Consider the following 19,030-nt stretch of genomic DNA (forward strand, 5'->3'; position numbering starts at 1 on the left):
GTACACATACACTGTGTGTGTACACACACAGTGTGTGTGTACACATACACTGTGTGTGCTGTCACAGCACAGAAACATGCCAACCCAATGTCATCGTGGGGATTCCAAGCTACAGTATAATACAAACTAGGTTACAGCCTTTCCCTTCCTATAGAAAGTTAGCATGCTGAAATAGAAGCCATTGTTGTAACCAAACGTATACTTTTAGCAAATCAACCATTTTATTTACAGTTATGTTGTCACTTCCTGTTCAGCTGCCTGGGAGCACCAGTTGCATGGCGTGCTCGCCGGACGGCGGGGTCATCTTCGTGGGTCACGCTCGGGGCCTGTCTGTCACCTCTATCACATCCTTCAGCTTTGTGACAGCATGGCTGCAGGACGGCACGGATGTCACCCACATCCACGTCACTTGCGTGGGTGACAATGACAACACCTATCTGCTGGCCACCGTCGATGACATGGGTAGGTTGACATAACATTCTGCTTTTCATGTTATGCTGTGTTATGAGCGTGAGGAGGTAACTATTTACTCCAAGTATACTGTTTTGACGTACTATTATTTGACCTGGGTATTTAAGATGTCTTCGATACTTGCATTACATTGCATTATAGTGTAGACCTGGATTATTATTATTAGGCCTACAAAAGCACGGTTATTTGATGCGATTCCAGATTATATCTGTACTGTAACAAATAGTGTATATTGTCCGTGGCTCACCCATCTGACCAGTTAATACGGCAGCCTTTTTTGGCTGCCAAAAGTGAAATATCTCTTTCATCGATTGTGTTTCAGAGTAGATTGATGGAACTAATGCAGTATACTTTAAATTCTTATTTATTGGTATCACTGAATATCAAATTATCGTTAAAATTGTAGTGTCGTTGCCAATTATTTGACAGCCCACGCAACATCCTCAGGTCTCACAGATTGAGAACCACTGTTCTAAAGCCACAAAGCTTAGTGTTATTCAACTCTTTGCCATTGCAGGTGTTGCGAGGGTGTTTGCATATCACGATGAAACCATCCACCTAATCCGAGTTATTAATGAGCTGGTGCGTATCGTTATCTTGTTATTAAAATGATATTTGAACATGCACAGTAAAAACACTATAATTTATTCATTGTAGTGTGCAACTGGAACTAAATTGACCTTTATGGGATGAACAATATTGTTTGTGCAAATGTATGCCGTCTGCCGTGACATTATATGCATTTATGTCTTGTTATATTTTAATATTTAATTAAAAGATAGACTGAAGCAATTCATGATAAAACACTGTCCCTTTTAATTACCAGGAGGATGTTAATAAGAGGAGTATTTGCACAACGTTTGAACTCTCTAAAGGAGGAGAGTTTGGAGCTGCGTCTATGAGCTGTAAGACCTGTCATTTCTGTCACCCTATCTGCACAAGAACTTGTAGATCAGCAATCTTCACTGGATGTTGGCATATTATGTTGAGATTCAAATTATCGATTAATTCATTAATTGATAATTGATAACCTTATCAATCGATTAACCGGTTAGTTGTTAAGCAGCATTTATTCAATTTTTTATCTGAGACTCAATAATCTAAATCTACATTTTTATGTTACAAAGAATACAAAAGGCATATTATATTCCTTAATCAAATATTCATTTGACTATTTGAGATACAGGGGCAGGCAATAGCATCTTTTATGAGGAATAAAATAATGAAAAGTGTCTTGTCTGTCACATCACATGCAAAAGCAGAGACGTTTCTCTACCAAGGTGGGGAGGGAACCTTTTTTTTAGCCGGCCCACAATCAGCCTGGGCATGCGCCGACAGAAGAAGCTGTGTTTTGCGTCATTTGCGTTTTTTTTAGACAGCTGGTGGATGGAAAGGAAGCTCCACCCACGCGGCATTCTGCCGCTGGGCCAAGCTTTTCCGGGAATCTGGCCGACGCATCTACCAGCTGGAAATGACGTAAAACACAGCTTCTTCTGTCCGCGCATGGAATCTAAAGTGTGCTCAGACCCATTGCGTTCCTCTGCCGTGTGCGTGCGCAGGCAGCATTACATTCACAGAAAACCACCCAATGATAGAACTGCAATTAATTGTTAACTGTTAAGTTTAATTGAAGAATTTCTTAACGCCTATTAATGAATGTTCTATTAATTGTTAACAATAACATCCCTACTATTATGAGATGACCTGTGTACAAGAACAAAACAGGATTTGAATGCAATATACATATTAACAGATAGCATGATTGCATAGTATAAAGAAGTCTAGAACAAAACGAAAGACTTGATTATCTACAACATGATAATCACAAATAGATTGTTAACGTAGATGGCATACACCACGCAGAAACACGCTTCTATATTATGTAATAATAATTTCATCCATGCGGTCAGGTAATGGAGCAGTTTGGCTGCAGGTTTATCAGTTCCCATTGGAAGCATGGATGAAAGATTTACAGCTGATGACATCACCAAAACAGGTATGATCGTTCAATCGGCCCAGTGCGTTTGAACCCGAGCTTGAATTAGATACAGCATGTAATTACTAATATACATGTTTGTCACTAGTCAATCAACTATCATTACCGTAATCATGCATTTTATATACGGTTACAGTGTGTGTGTAAGACCTGATTGTGAGGCCGATGTTGCCTTCTAAATCAGTTTGTTCTCAAACCTAAACCTTTAAGTATCGAAAGAAGGATTAATTTGGCCGTGGAACCCCATCTGAAAATGTTTTGTGCCAGTGTTCAAACACTTTCAAGATTTTTCAGGGGCGCCCGCTGGCCAAGTGGTCCAGCCGCATGCCACAGACTTTGGCCTGACAGCGCACCACGTGTTCGAGTCCTATTCATGACAACATTTGCTGCATGTCTCTCTCCCTCTTTCCTGTCCATCTTCACTTGATACTATCAAAAAAGACAAAAACAAATCTAAAAAAATATATATAATATCAGATATACTAGCTCACAGCGCAGAACAAATTTAAAATTTAAGCGGCCTATAACTGGAAATGGCTATCATTTTGCATCCAGTTAACTTTGTTTGTGATATCCAGTAATCCATCTATTATCAACTGGTGAACTCATGCTACCTTTCTTCATTAGCATAATTGGCATCACTTATGTAAAATAAATAGGTAAAAAAAGACAAGGGAGACACTCTTGATTTTTTTTTTAATCATTTGTGTTAGCCGATACCAGAGAATAATATTTAAATAATAGAAAAAGAATAAAGATCTTATTTTGAAGTCCACCGACCAGGAATAGTGTCTATAGCTATCTAGCTATATATCTCGTGTTGTGTTTATAGCAGACTCCTCACTCAAATGTGCACTTGCAGTTTGGGCAACTCGAAAGCAAACTCCACATGCCCCAACATTGTATTTACCTGCCATAGTGTCAACCGCTTACCCCGGTGTCGGATCGGTGGTTAGACTGGCATATTTGCAGATACCGATATGACCCGATATGATCAAATGAGGGCCGTTCCGATACTTTTCCGATACCGACACAGTATCGGGACAACTCTAATGGTCATGCATCACCAGGTTCTTGAATGGCTTGATACTAGACTTAGGGTTTGCAGTTTGGCATTGGTCTCCGTGTTGTGGTGTTGAACGATGTTCCTCATGACGAACACATGAGTCGATGGTGCCATATTGTTCAGGAAGTAGTTGTTTTTTTTCATGCTTCTAAAGAACTGCTCAGCCAACCGACTATTAAGTGAACCCTGGAGCTCCGGAACTGGATGAGCATTAGGGTCGGAGTTGTTCGTATTAAGAAGCCATGGATCAAGGGACACAGTCAACTTCTTCTTCTTCTTTGCAGCCTCGTGGGTGTCAGCCGTAGGTTGGAATGGCGGGTGGAACTGCAGGGAACTCGATTTGCGCTGCTGGTCGGCATGTGTGGCCAAACCACGGGCGAAGTCATACATGACAACGTTTGGGAAGTGCTTCCAAGAGAAGAGCAGGTCTCTGGGGCTCTCTGCTCTCGGGTTGAACTTGACGCTGTAGGCAACGCCGTGAGGGCAGAGGATGACGGACCACCCACCTGGGTAAAACATTCATATTCACGGTTTACTTTTAGTCCTTCATTCTGTATCAGTTGAATGTCTGAAGAGGACATGTCAAGATGGGGATTTTTTATTTTAATGTTTTTTTTTTTTATCCCACGATTTTGCAACCCAGTTTTTTTCACCCAGTGCCAATTATCTAATGTAATCCTGGGCGCTACACTTCCTCTGCCAACCTGGGGGGCAGCGGACTGACATCATGCCTCCTTCTATGCATGAGGAGTCCAAGCTGCTTCTTTTCACCTGACAGGGGGGAATTTCCCTGGCCGGACGTAGCGCGTGGAAGGAACACGTTATTCCGACCAGTTCCTTTCCCCTCCATCAAATGCCCCGGCTGGCCAGGGGGAGGTAGTTTAGAGACCAGGATTACTGCATGTTTTTGTGAGGGTACCTACCCTAGGGGACACGGGGAGAACATGCAAACTGATGACACGGAGGAGGGAACACGCCCCCAGCGCCCACAGCGGGAATCGAAACCAGGACCCAGGAGTCTGTAGTGCTGTGAGGCGACAGCACTACAGACTGTGCCACCGTGCCCCTTTACACCGTACAACCGTTTAAGAATGTACTAGCAGATATTCACATATTGCCCTTCAAAAACTAGTCCTTACCGGAAGCACCCCAGATCTGCTGGAAGACCTTGTCATACGTCTCTCTGCTCTTCATCCCCTTCCTCAGCCTTAAAATGAGGTCTATTCTCGCTCCCTTGTCATCCACTTTACATGCTTTACACAGTTTCCGCACAATTCCAACCTGAAAGATGTAACAATGATGTGTTCAATGACAATACAAGGTGGCCCTGGGCCTACACTACATACATGGTGTGCGCAGTCATGACCCTCCCATGCCTCTGCGGCGGGGGGGGGGGGGGGGGGTCTGTAGATTGTTTAGGAGCGTGTGCATCGATTAAAAACAACTGTAAGTTCACCCTTTTCTTTTTTTTTTTACTGTGTCACACCAGCACAAGTTAAATGTTAAATGGTGCATTTATATAGCGCCTTTATCCAAGGCGCTTTACATTTACACATACATACACCAATGGCCGAGGAAACCAGACGAGGCACCAACCTGAACATTGGGAGCAATGGGTCTTGCGACTAATGCTCAAGGACACTTTGACACAAACTCTGAATTTAACATAAACTGAATGTATTGGGCAAAAGCAAACACGTACCTTCTGCTTCATGAGTTCATCTACCAGACGTTCTTCTGTAATACTCTGGAGTTCAGCCTCAACTCCAGATTTTACAGAAGACATCTTCTCATACTCAGTGTTCGGCACTACGTCACTCTTCCTTGTTTGTTGGCCTATCCACGGTGCCCAGTGCTCGGAGTTGGGATGAACTGCCAGCGGATTCTTAGCATGGCCTGCAAAAAAAAAAAAAAAAAAAAAGGATTACAAATGCTCATTAGTTTACTTTAAAATTCGATGTTTCAAAAGAGCAAGATACATACCAGGACAAACAAATAAATGTGGTTGCAATTCAACATGCTAAACAAAGTGGGTGTTTTACAAAATAGATTAAAATGTGTCACGTATTAGTATATGGGTAATGTAGAGCAGCGTTTCTCAAATCTTTCAGGTCGTGACCCCCAAAATAATTCTATTAGAACTGGAGACCCCCAACCTGATAAACACTGTAGGAGTGGAGTGAATGTAGGAGTTGAGGTATTCCATTTAGTTTGACTCGGTTCTACAGATACATATTGTGAAAATAACAGATCTACAAGCTCAAATCCTCACAAAATGTCAACATTTTTGGCTCTTTCATATGTTTGACCTTTTTGAGTGGCACTAGCCTCTTTTATGTACAGCTTTGTGTGTTTGTACCACGGAATGTGATGATTTGATTGGCTGAGCACGGAATGTGATGTATGATGATAAGAGCACCCCTCACTTCACACAAGTGCAATTTTTTTTAATAGTATGGCTTGTTGATTACTTTTGACTCTTTCAAAAAAAGGTCTTATACTGTATGTTGGTTTATTTGCTGTTGAGTGAGAAAACAATGTTGCACATTATGCTAATCATCAGAGGATCCGACAAAATCCTTTGGGGTCCTGACCACACAGGTTGAGAAGCACTGATTTACAACATCACTATTATTTGTCCAAAGAGCTTCAGACAGGAAATTACTAGGGTTTACTTACTGGGAACAAAGCCACGGCAGATCAACTCCATCTCCACAGAGTTCCAAAACTCTGTGATGTTCTGCTCCCCATTGTAGTCATCAGAAGGGTTTTTTATTTCACTCACTGTAAAACCCAAAGCAAATTGACTGAATGTTAACACCAAAACAACATTGTCTTTGGATTCAAATCAAAACATTACATTATGACCTACCAGCCATAGTGAAAATCCCTTTATTGTGGAGGTCCATGATGACAACAGGAGGGTGGTCGCCACACGCCACACAAGAATATGTGTAATCGATGTCTGACAAGGTTTCAAAGTGACAGTAGGCATGAAGCATTGTGTCTCTGGGTGGGAATGACACTTTTCTTAACCTCTCCAAGGTGTCTATGACCCTAGACACTGACACATGACTCTGGGGAGTGGGGTGTAATGGTAGATTACCAGGTGGGAATTAAGAACGTTGTCACATAAGCATACTTGGATATTCATTTATATAATGTTTAAAGACTAACTTAAAACAGCTTGTGTGCCCAAGACGTCCACAGACGTCCTGGGAATTCCCCATATGGGGTGCCCAAGACGTCTGTGGACGTTGTTGCAAAAAAAAAAGAAGTGTTGTGTGGGCACACAATGGGCTGTATTTTGCGTGTCTTAAGTACCAGGTCTTATTACTTAACTTAAGACCTGGAGGCGTGATCAATGCCATTTGGCTATTCTGAGTGGCCAAAGAGCATTGACCACGCCTCCAGGCAAAATACAGCCCATTGTGTTTAACAGACTGAACAGTTTTTCCATACGCACCTGCAAATTGTGTCTGAGATACACGCACAGTTCCAGACTGAGAAGAATGTGGTCGTTGAAATTATGTAGCCCATGCTCCCACTCCTGGTATCTGTAGAACATCTGGCACACTGCACATCTTCGGGTAAAGGTCGACACATCTGTCACGGTATATAACACACCATTTAGACAACTCTTGCACCGATATACAATCAATCTCATACTTCAAGCGACATGTCAAAAGATGATGTCAAAATGATTTGCCCACTTACTGGCGATTATTCCACCCATGGTGACTATTTTTGCCTTTCTGGTGATTTCCACTGGACTTTCAAGCTGTGGCTGGTCTGGACACAGAAGGCATTTGGTCTCAGCCGGATATAAGTAAGTGGGATACTCGGTTGGGCGTTTAAGGATGACTTCGTCTGGGAGATTGAACGGAATCTTCTTTCTTGACAATATGTATTCTGTCATGCGTCGCAAGTCTTTTGGACGAGGATAGGCATCACAGTCAGATTCTTCTGGCTGCTTTGTTGGAGAACTTGGTGGTGTTGTGATGAACAGTTCACCGTTGAATTGAAATAAGTGCCATTTGGCAATGTTCTGGTGGGCGCAGGACATCCGTGGCTTGGCACATGGACAATGCCAAGTATTGTCGGCTTTGTTGTACGTCACCATGATCCTGCCAAGTTTACTATGCTGTGTAACTTCAGGCTCATGGATAGACAGATGGATGCGGCGTGAGGAGTGACCAAGTTCAACCAAAACAGAGAAAGGGACACCACCGCTCAGTGCATCTTGTTGCCTTTTTATGCATGTCGCCTTTTTCCCTTCTCCAAAGAATTGACCAGCAACCATGTTGTCCAGGATTGACTTGTCCAGAGGTTCCTCAGTAGCTATGCGATCACAGTAATCTAGTGAACGGATGTGTTCACACAGATCAAGGTAGTTCAGGCATTCATCCAATTCACACCGTGTTGTCTGTATTTCCCCCCACCATTTCCGTTGGACATGTATCGGCGTAGAAAAGCCACGGCCAGTTCTCTGGACAGCTGAAATGCCATTCTTTGCATCTACACATACACCTGCAAGGTGGCTTACGGCAGTTATGTCCTTGTCCGTTTTTGAATGTGCGCGTGCAATGTGAAGACGGAGATTCTTCCGGTACATTAGTTTTGAGCAGTGCAGGCATTGGATTTTGGAATTGGCAGCACTGGAATGGGTAGAGGGGTCACCATGGCTGGGCGCCTGACCACTGCTGGAGGGCAGAGCTGAGCTGAGCACCTGACCACTGCTGTGCATCACAGGGCTGGTGGACTGACCGCTGTGCATCGCAGGGCTGGGGGACTGAGGAGGGCTGAACAGCTGACCTGAAGAGCTGGTGGACTGACCTATGTGCATCGCAGGGCTGACGGACTGACCGCTGTGCATCACAGGGCTGGGGGACTGACCGCTGTGCATCGCAGGGCTGACGGACTGACCACTATGCATCACAGGGCTGGGCGACTGACCGCTGTGCATCGCAAGGCTGACGGACTGACCACTGTGCATCGCAGGGCTAGAGGACTGACCACTGTGCATCGCAGGGCTAGAGGACTGACCGCTGTGCATCGCAAGGCTGACGGACTGACCACTGTGCATCGCAGGGCTAGAGGACTGACCACTGTGCATGGCAGGGCTGGGGGACTGACCGATGTGCATGGCAGGGCTGGGGGACTGACCGATGTGCATCGCAGGGCTGGGGGACTGACCGATGTGCATCGCAGGGCTGGGGGACTGACCGATGTGCATCGCAGGGCTGGGGGACTGACCGATGTGCATCACAGGGCTGGGCGACTGTCCACTGTGCATCGCAGGGCTGGGGGACTGACCGATGTGAATCACAGGGATGGGCGACTGACCACTGTGCATGGCAGGGCTGGCGGACTGACCACTGTGCATCACAGGGCTGGGCGACTGACCACTGTGCATCGCAGGGCTGGGGGACTGACCGATGTGAATCACAGGGATGGGCGACTGACCACTGTGCATGGCAGGGCTGGCGGACTGACCGATGTGCATCGCAGGGCTGGGGGACTGACCGATGTGCATCGCAGGGCTGGGGGACTGACCGCTGTGCATCACAGGGCTGGGCGACTGACCACTGTGCATGCCATAACAGTGGTCAGACTGACCACTGTGCATCGCAGGGCTGGGGGACTGACCGATGTGCATCACAGGGCTGGGCGACTGACCGATGTGCATCACAGGGCTGGGCGACTGACCACTGTGCATCGCAGGGCTGGGGGACTGACCACTGTGCATCGCAGGGCTGGGGGACTGACCGATGTGCATCGCAGGGCTGGGGGACTGACCGATGTGCATCGCAGGGCTGGGGGACTGACCGATGTGCATCGCAGGGCTGGGGGACTGACCGATGTGCATCGCAGGGCTGGGGGACTGACCGATGTGCATCGCAGGGCTGGGGGACTGACCGATGTGCATCGCAGGGCTGGGGGACTGACCGCTGTGCATCGCAGGGCTGGGCGACTGAGGAGGGCTGAACAGCTGACCTGATTGGAGTTTGCAATTCAGAAGGTGTTTTTTCATCGCATCAGACCTTAAAAGGGTATTCTCACACCAGGGACAATGATAGTGTGCCGCTGATCTGCAATCAAGACCGCATCTAATGATGCAATGATCTAGGAGATTGGGGGGGGGGGGGGGGAGAGACATACAATATTATGACATAAATACATATACAGTATATACACACACACAGCACCAACTCATGAAGCGTTCTTACATTTCAAATGTACATAACCCATTTTGACCTGAGATCAGATTCTAAAAATGTCTTCTACATCCTGACAGTTTTCTGAAAAAGCTATGTCAGTGAGTCGTTCTTCGATTTTTCAAAAATAGCAGACCTACAAGCTTGTAGATCTGCTCTTTTTCAATAGCTAAAGCATAACATAACGCTAACACCAAAAGGGGTTCCCGCCCAGAATGGGTTAAGGGGCAAGCCATCTGTCATAGACTACTGGCAATCTGAACAACACAAATTGCATGCGTTGCAGGGATGGAACCTGGGAAACGTGGACTCAACTCAAAATGTATTGATTAGCTCCAAGTGCTGAAGCAGTGATTTATCAATGCCAATATAAAGAGAGTTACAGTTACAGTTCAATCTGGATGAAATGAGTGCATGAATAACACACCCTGCAGGGCCAATGCAAACAGTCTGAATACTGAATGAGTCCCAATGTCAATTTGACAGATAATGGGAATGCCTCCAGTACACTCTGACATACATTGTCTTCACTCTCTAAAGAAAATACCTTATACATACCTTCAAAAGTGAGTGCAGTTCTAATATGAGCATTTATATGCTTCTGCAATGCTCCAAGTCTGGCTGGTTTGAAGTGTCCACACCAACAGCAGTGGTACAGCGTACAGCAGGTTGTACATTTGCTGAGCTGTACAGACTTAGTGGCGGTCAATATGGAATGATGCATCTGTTAAAAAAGAAACAAAAGACTATTTTACAGTAACAATTACACTGAATTTGCAGAGCAGATAAGGTAGATAATCTGCATCTGTAGACAGGCATACACCAATAACAGGAATTATTTTTAAAAACATCTGTCACCAGAAGCAAGGATGTGTGTTTGCAATTAATCTATCATGGTAGATAATTACATTACAAGCTTTATTTATGGCTGATTGCTAAATAATTAGTATTAATTGATTCATACCTGGCAGTGTGTGTTTAGCTAGAATAGATAACTCAATGTAGCTCACATGTTGTAACTTTCCAATTCCAAATCCTTGGTAAATCTTGGCTTTTTTTCATGTCATCATGTCACATGAAAGAAGCATAGCAAAATAATGTTGTATTGGTTTAAAATAACGATATAATGGTTAATTAGATTTTTGAAACTACAGTTTATACAACTGAAGTCAATGGGTGTTCGCCACTACCTCTGCTGGAGTCTACCGGAAGTCTTATCTTAGCTCACTCGACACTGGTCTGCTGGAGCACTATCTCTAAACAACTTGACATAGCACAGACAGACAGTTTTTACAAAAGATCATTGTTAATAGATCTTTCTGTGAGATTTAAATTAGACACAAGCCAACAGACTAGTGCTAGCTTTCAAAACGATACGGGTAGAAATTCGGGATAAGCGCGAATTTGCACAACTTTGGAGGGAACTTCTGGTGTTGTATGCAGCCATGCTAGCGGTTGCTAATGAATAGCCTTACACTTTAGCTACTGTTTAAACATGTATTTCATATTTACATGTCGATGTAAACTCTTTATGTCTGACATGCACATTGGCTAGCCTAAGATTTAGACTCGTAGAGGTATTTTTCGATTCTTACCTCTACGAGAGTTAGCTCCTTTCGGAACCCTACGTTAAAGTTTCTGACATTTTGTTGACTTTAGGGTCCAAAGGAGCTCAACCCGGGGGGTCCGGAGACGGGCTATACGAGAGTCTAAATCTTAAGCTACACATTGGCCAGAGCCAGTTAGCCAATGTACAGTGCATCCTGTTAATAAATAAGACTCGTTTGCAGAACGTTTAAGTTTATATAAGTTATAGCATATTAATATTGTCTCGCTGGTTTACCTACCTTGCTTCGGTGACTTGGTGAGAGAGGACCAAGTACTAGAGCTAAGGATCGTCTAGCTGCGTCTTTGCATCGTCATGTCGCTGGCTTACATTAACAATGAATGCTAGACTGCGTCTGCGCCGCGGCTCTGCCCGTGTTTAGTAGTCTGTTTTGAAATATCCTTGCAGCCCCAACCCACTCAGAGGCTGAGCCATCTAATGTTACGATATTGAGGGGGCAGAAACCGAGCGCTCGAGCGCTGTTCATGCAGCCTGAACTGGGACAAGCTGGACATACATTGTTTTCAACGAGGGCGGCGCAAATAAGAGCAAATTTTAAATGGCTAATTAGGCATGTGTGCAACATGCCAACTGTTTTAAAGTATTGTACAGTAACAACTAAAGTCTCTGTAATGTTTATGTTGTACGATTACTACACAACGATCTTGTAGGAGAGCTGCCATTGGACTGGCCCATAGAGTATATGACTGGCCCCATGAAGTGAACGGAGTTTGCGTACCAACCCTGTGGAATGCACACCAGTGTTTTTTTGGCGAATCTAAGCTAGCGAATATAAGACTTCCGGTGGACGATCTCTTCAAAATAAGAGTACCCTCTGAATCAATTGAAAAACTGTTTATTTGCACACTAAAACACATCTAAACGGCTCTTTGTGTCAGCTGGTCTGACATATGCAGAGCCGGATTTACCATGCTGAGGGCCCCCGGGCTAGAGCAAATTTGAGGGCCCCCCTTGGGGCGCGCGGGGGCAAATTGGGCTATTTTGTTTTCATTTTGGGGTACCCAGGCCCCTAAAAAGAGAGGCAGGCAGGCAGGCAGGAGCTCTCAATAGTTTAACTATAATACAACTAAATACAATAACCTTTTTTTTTTAAATATATTTTGCAGCCCACCCTAGCCCAACGGTAAGTCCGCCTCTGGACATATGCACGCGTTCGGGGAGACCTCATCTACAACGCCACACTCCGCTAAGCGGGAGAGGTGTAAAATAAAAAGTGACAGGCTTTTTACTGGGGTCACAGGTCAAAAAAGTGCCGTTTCCAGACCAGAGTGGATGCTCTTCGTGTCAGCTGGTCTGACATAGGCACGCGTTCGGGGAGACTGGAATGCACTTCCCAAAAGACATGCCACCGCCCTTCAAACCCAACTCTTCAATGTTGCTTTCCCCAGCTATCTCCACTGTTTTAATTGATTTTATTCCTATAGTCTTAATGTTTTTCCCCTAATAAAGTTTTTTTTTGTTTTCTCATGTCCCCCTTGTAAAGCATCTTTAGGTATGCAGAAAAGCGCTATATAAATTCGAGATATTATTATTATTAGTAATACGCAAAAAAAAAAGTTTTATCGATTAAACCTATACAGTCACAATTCATTGATTCACTCGTATCGTATGCCAAAATCCATTTGAAAAAAAAGTTTCTCACTTTTCCCAGGTCTAATATTGATATGCGATTAAAATGCGATTAATCAAGATTAATGAATTACAAAGCCTCTAATTAATTAGATTAAAATGTTTAATCGAGTCCCAGCCCTAATATAAATATTAGATAAAAGGCCACGCTTTCCCGGTTTTAATTGAATAAGACGTGTTGTCTTCTCTCATCAGGCACATCATAATCCGTCTGGAGTTACAGATGTGAAATGGTCTCCTGTTACTGTAATGATGAAAATCAAACCCCCAAACACCCTGGACCCTGCACACCACCACTCGACCAGCACGGGACAGGATGCTGCATTCAGGTTTATATTTGAGTACAATGCTGAGGTTCAACACTGTGTATTGCTAGCTATTCAAATCATCTTTAGGTCATAATAAGCCTATCTCACAGAATTTCCCCGCCCCCCTTAATACGCCCCCTTTCGGGGTTAGTGGTGATAGCGTGACGTCACTCCATAGACGCTACATGTTAACAGAGCTAATTTAAGAAGTCCACAACTTTTGTTTTCTCAAGGTAAGGTTTGTTCTATCTGTTCGAGCTGATTTACCATCTTGTTTGCTTCATAATAATATTGGTCACATTTTTACATTAGAAAATGTACTTAGATTCTCCAGAGAAAAAAACGTGTAAATGCTAATGTTAAAGACACCACTATTTACCGGAAGTGGGCGTGGAAAGCGGGCTGTGAGATAGGCCTATTGTACCATATCGAAAACTTTCAGCAGTGTTTGGTTTTGTTTTTCAGAAGCGGCACCATGCACTTCCTGATGCCCTGTGCTGCATTGCCTGGACTTAATGGATCGACTCATTCAGGTTTGGCCTGAGGCCGATTCTAAATATGCCAATCCTGACCTAAGTTTTCTGAAAAACTTCAAATATTTATAGGCTATAGCAGCATCACATTTTTACTGATGTTTCTCTATAAGATTTCATGCACAGTGTGATTGCAGCCTGTGGCTGTGATAGCTTGAATCTGAATCATATACAGGACTAAATATGAACCACGCAAGTGATAATGAACAGTCAGCTGCTCAGTATAGGCCTACATGTAAACCCTTGAAGGTGATTAGAACCCAATGCAATGTAGAGGGGCCTGAAGGGCTGTATTTATCAACTCGATTTACAGGCCGTCACAGGGCCTTAAAATCTAGTCCTATTGCACAACTGAACAGAATAATAGGCCTACTCACTGTTATGGCCATTTGAAGTATTAACGGAAACGTTATTTCTTTGACCACCAAATTGTTTGGGCGCATTAAGCAATTTAGTTTTTTTCCCCCGTTGTAGCTTTTGTCATGGAAGACCCCTGGAACAGTGTTTGTGTCATATGTTTGGTGCAGATCGGATGTGAGGATGTTCCGTTTTTTCTTTTTCTTTTTACGACCAATTTTAATGTAGGATAATACTTAATATGCCTGTCAATGTATTGACATGAAATATAACAACAAAACAATTTGATTTAATTGAAAAGGATTTCATTGTTAACGTGATCTTCTCTCAGCAGGGTCTTCTGTCTCTTTGTGCTTGTGGTGGAGCAGCACTCATGATCTTCTTCACTACTGGCTCTGCAGAGCACCTAAGGACAAACTGGGTAGACAATTTATTTTGAAAGTTCTCATCCAATATACTATACATCTATATATCCTCTATATCACTGATTCTCAAAGTTAGTACGGGAGCCCCCCCATGTGTCCTTGAAGCAGATCCATGGGGTCCCCAGCAAAATGAGGAATAATTTAACCACTTTAACCCTGATTTATACTTTAGCTATTTGAAAATAGCTCACAACACGTTGCATAGATCTAGCTATAAAAAAAACATAGAAAAGCTTTGACTCTTTTCACAAAAACAACAGCAACCACGTTGCTGTTGGGGGGGGGGGGTCACCTAACTCACCTTTTTTTCCATAAATCAATGCTATTGAACACCCTTTACATGTGTTGGTTAAAAAAATATTGAACCGTTGAAAAGTAGTAAAAAGCGCTTCGGGTAAAACCTCTTATAACGCCATTGGACCCTCAAACTATGTCTGCTAAAGCAACTAACTCCACCTTCTCTCCCCCTCTGCAAGTAATTGAAAAAAACATTGCATGAATGCACCTGGGACGTATATGATGTATCCCAAGGTCATCAGGGTTTCGGGTCTCTTGAACATCATACCTCTCACTCAGGTCCCAGTAGCTACCGTCGATCAGTCCCATTAGGGAAAGACCAGGGCCACACAATCCGTTGCTCCGGAACTACTCTGCCGGGACTGTGAAGTAGATCAATCTGGCGTGTGGAATGACTAGGCTCTGTATTGCTTTGTTTTCAAAATATAATGTTTTCTTAATTTCCTGAAAAATTTATATTTTTCATTTCACAGCAGAGATATACATGACCACTTAAATTGTTATTTTTTGTTAATTTCATTCAAGGGATTATTAATTTATTATGCAGAATTCTCATTACATAAACTACCGTATATCAATATATATGATATGATCTGGCTGGTGTGCCTTGTTATCAGCATCCTGTAAAGGCCAGTGTGTATTGTGTAATCTGTTTTCTGTGGGGGAGATTAGTTTTAGCTTGAATCCCTGTTTTCATAAATGTGTTTTTTCTTTTATATGATTTTTATCCCACGATTTTGTAACCCATTTTTCACCCCGGGCCCTGTGTCAATTATCTAATGTGATCCTGGGCTCTACACACCCTCTGCCAACCTAGTCCCCATATATGGGGGACATGGGGAGAGCAACGGACTTGAACTCATGTCTGAGTGTCCAAGTTGCTCCTTTACACCTGACAGTAAAATGTCAAATAAATGTGTTTCTTTGCATATGTAACAGAGGTGGAACGCGAGGCAGATGTGTCGTGGCAGAACGCCCATCAGATCGTGTGTTCTGCCGTCAGTGACTGTAACCGCCACGTGGCTGTGGGCCTGGACAACGCTCTGGTCACTGTCTGGGACAGGCTGTTGGGTGAGATGAGGAACTCTAGAAATCACTTGCTTCCTAAAAGATGGAGTGCCGTGATTCTTTTCCACCCTAAAACATGATCATCAGGTCTTATTGTCATATAAGGAGGTATATTTTTTTCAAAAAGTGTACAGTATTTGTTAAAATGTTGTTTTTATGTGGGCACGCCCACCAGTTCATTAAGTATGCCTGGTTTGCCTGGTGGGTGGTGATGGGTGGTGATCCAAATGAATGAAGCCGCACCCACAGCTGTAGTTGTATGATAAAGAGGGAGGGGTTAGGGGAGGGGCTGATAGTGTGATGTCACTATATTACTGTTTATTTCATTGGCCCGTTTGACTGTCAAGGGTTCAGCCTCCAGGAAGAAACCCTAAATACAAAGTTAATACACCACTGCACATACAAACGACTCCAGGGTGTCTAATGAAGTACTGTCACCTCATAGACACATGAAAAACTGGAAAAATACACAAATTGTGGCACTCCCTCTTAAACTTTGTAGCTCGAGACCCAAAAGAGAAATGTGTATGTCCCTGCAGCTTGGGACCCAATAGTGAAAGTGATGCAGCATGTTGTGAGCTTGTGGATCTGCTAGTTTCGCTATATTATTACAGTATGGCATTTCTTTGATTGTTTTTATTTTATTCATGAAATGCTTTTGAAAATGGGTTTTTATTTATGAAAAATGTTTTATTTTTTGCTAAATCTGCTATTGCCACTTATTCTAGCCAAATATTTGCCTATTATGAGTCATGCCATGCTCAGTATATGGATGGTACTGTAGGGTTCATGCGGCTAAAGTTAATCGAGCGTCGCAGTCCCGCCTCCTACCCTGGACCAGGAAATGAAACCCAATGCATTTTTCCCATAGACATTTCTTAAAGTATTTATTTAAAGACGGTTACGCCGCGGACAAAGCCAACTCGAGTCGTGACAACTCATGACAACACAAACAATATTTTGGACCAAACAAATAATTACAAAGAAGAAAAACAACAAAAAAAGTGCAGTTTTTTTCTTCTTTCTAATTATTTGTTTGGTCCAAAATATTGTTTGTGACTGCGACGCTCTATTGGGTTGTTGGAATTGTAGTTGAATCTCTTCTCTTTGTTTTGGAGCTCCACTGCCTGTTCTCCTTTATTATTGTTATTGTTGTTGTTATTATTATTATTATTATTATTATTATTATTATTATAAAATGTTATGTTGTCTATTTGTTTCAGGAGCTCCGCTATCTGTTATCTTGGTCTCTGCTGCAGAACAAGATGTGTTCACCAGAATACTGTTTATGGGTTACAACTCAAGGTTATTATAGATTTTTTTTTTTTTTTTTTTTTTTTTAGAGTTTTGCTATAGTTGTGAACAGGCTTAGATTAGGTTTAGTTCATATTGGTTTTAGTTTGAGGTTTACTTACGTCAGCCTGGCTGACATCTCACAGTGGATGTCTTCCAACCACCTCAAGCTGAACCCAGACAAGACTGAGCTTCTGTTCTTCCCAGCTAAGTCCTGCCCTATGCGGGAGCTAACTATCTCCGTAGACAACGCCCTGGTAAAGTCTGTCCCGACAGCCAGGAACCTTGGTGTTGTCCTGGACAGTCAGCTCTCGTTCAAAACACACATCACAGCTGTCACTAGATCCTGTAGGTTTACACTCTACAACATACGACGAATTAGACCGTTCCTCACCCAGGAGTCAGCCCAGCTCCTAATCCAGACAACAGTCTTGTCAAAACTTGACTATTGCAACTCCCTCCTTACTGGCCTACCGGCATGTGCACTTAAGCCCCTCCAACTGATCCAAAATGCCGCAGCACGCTTGGTCTTCAACCAGCCAAAATTCTCACACGTCTCCCCCCTTCTCCGCTCGCTCCATTGGCTCCCGGTCGCTGCCCGCACAGAATACAAAACTCTGATGCTGGCATTCAAAGCAACCAAAGGCATGGCCCCCCCATATCTCACAAGTATGATCGTACCCTACAAACCCTCCCGCTCACTCAGATCAGCCAACGCAGGGAAGCTGGAGGTACCTTCACTAAAAACACCGGGACAACGCTCCACACGTCCCAAACTCTTCTCCCTTCTGGCTCCAAAACTATGGAATGCACTTCCCATTGCAGTCAGAACTGCAGCCTCACTCCCAATCTTCCGCCGTAGTCTGAAAACCCACCTCTTCAGACTCCACCATGGCCCGTAGCACTTGCCCTAGCCTACCCCCTTAGATAGCACATTATGTAGACTTACTGTAGATAGTATTTTAAACAGACTTATAGCTTGTTATGTAGACAGCTCTAGAATTGCACTTTATGTAGTCATAGCACTTTATAGTACACATGTATAATATATTATATAGTATAGTATGTATAGTTTACATAGATACTCCACTGTTACGTTCTTAGTTTACGCATGATTCATGATAACTACTTTTTATACATGTGATGTATGCCATGCTTTTTGTTATTGCTTAATGTAAGTCGCTCTGGATTAAGAGCGTCTGCTAAATGCCTAAATTGTAAATTGTAAATTGTATATAAGACCAGCATTTATTTGTATTTTTTTATTTCTTTTTTTCTTCTTCTAAAAATCATTTTAGTTTATTGTTAGTTTAGTTATCTGTGGCGATGTGATGAAATATTGACACAATATCAAATTCAAATATAATGTAAGCCAAATCTTCTCTTTATGGGGGTCCTTGGCACAAAATTAATTTAAATGGGGGTCCACGGCAAAATAAGTTATCAATTTAGGGGTTCTTGACATGAAACTGTTTGAGAACCACTAATGCAAATAACATTGCATATTAATATTCACTCTAATAATGTCGCTACAGGCCTGCACATTGTGAGGTTTCCCCATGCTCCTTCTGGGGTCTGGCGGACACTAAAATACACCTTCTGGTGGTTTGTAAGAGCCGAGCAACCCATGTCATCACCGCGGGACGAGGGTCACAGTCCTGGGATGTTCATCTCCCCGAAAGGTTATCCGAGTTGAGTTTCTTATCAACGAATCAACATGATTACCAGAATGATTTGGTGAA

The 19,030-nt window shown here is 43.2% G+C and overlaps 1 protein-coding gene across 1 annotated transcript; it reads right to left on the bottom strand.

Annotated features, from left to right (window-relative positions):
* Positions 1 to 3,146: 3,146 nt before the first annotated feature.
* On the bottom strand, positions 3,147 to 11,356 carry LOC306920774 (uncharacterized protein). Its single transcript, XM_079497649.1, has 9 exons — positions 11,347 to 11,356; positions 10,310 to 10,475; positions 7,251 to 9,659; positions 7,000 to 7,139; positions 6,406 to 6,610; positions 6,213 to 6,317; positions 5,236 to 5,429; positions 4,673 to 4,814; positions 3,147 to 4,039 (listed from the first exon to the last, which is right to left on the bottom strand). The coding sequence occupies exons 2-9, from the start codon at positions 10,473 to 10,475 to the stop codon at positions 3,531 to 3,533; spliced, it is 3,870 nt and encodes a 1,289-aa protein (XP_079353775.1). The 5' UTR covers positions 11,347 to 11,356; the 3' UTR covers positions 3,147 to 3,530.
* Between the last annotated feature and the right edge of the window lie 7,674 nt (positions 11,357 to 19,030).

This window comes from Electrona antarctica, assembly GCF_951216825.1.
Source record: "Electrona antarctica genome assembly, chromosome: 3".
NCBI lineage: Eukaryota > Metazoa > Chordata > Actinopteri > Myctophiformes > Myctophidae > Electrona > Electrona antarctica.

Excerpts from the sequence above, each read along its gene's own strand:
- LOC306920774 (XM_079497649.1), bottom strand. The coding sequence starts at position 10,475 with ATGCATCATTCCATATTGACCGCCACTAAGTCTGTACAGCTCAGCAAA. Across the intron at positions 7,140-7,250 it reads CATGGGTGGAATAATCGCCA|ATGTGTCGACCTTTACCCGA; the intron begins GTAAGTGGGCAA and ends ATACCGTGACAG. Across the intron at positions 5,430-6,212 it reads CTGCCGTGGCTTTGTTCCCA|GCCATGCTAAGAATCCGCTG; the intron begins GTAAGTAAACCC and ends TTTTTTTTGCAG.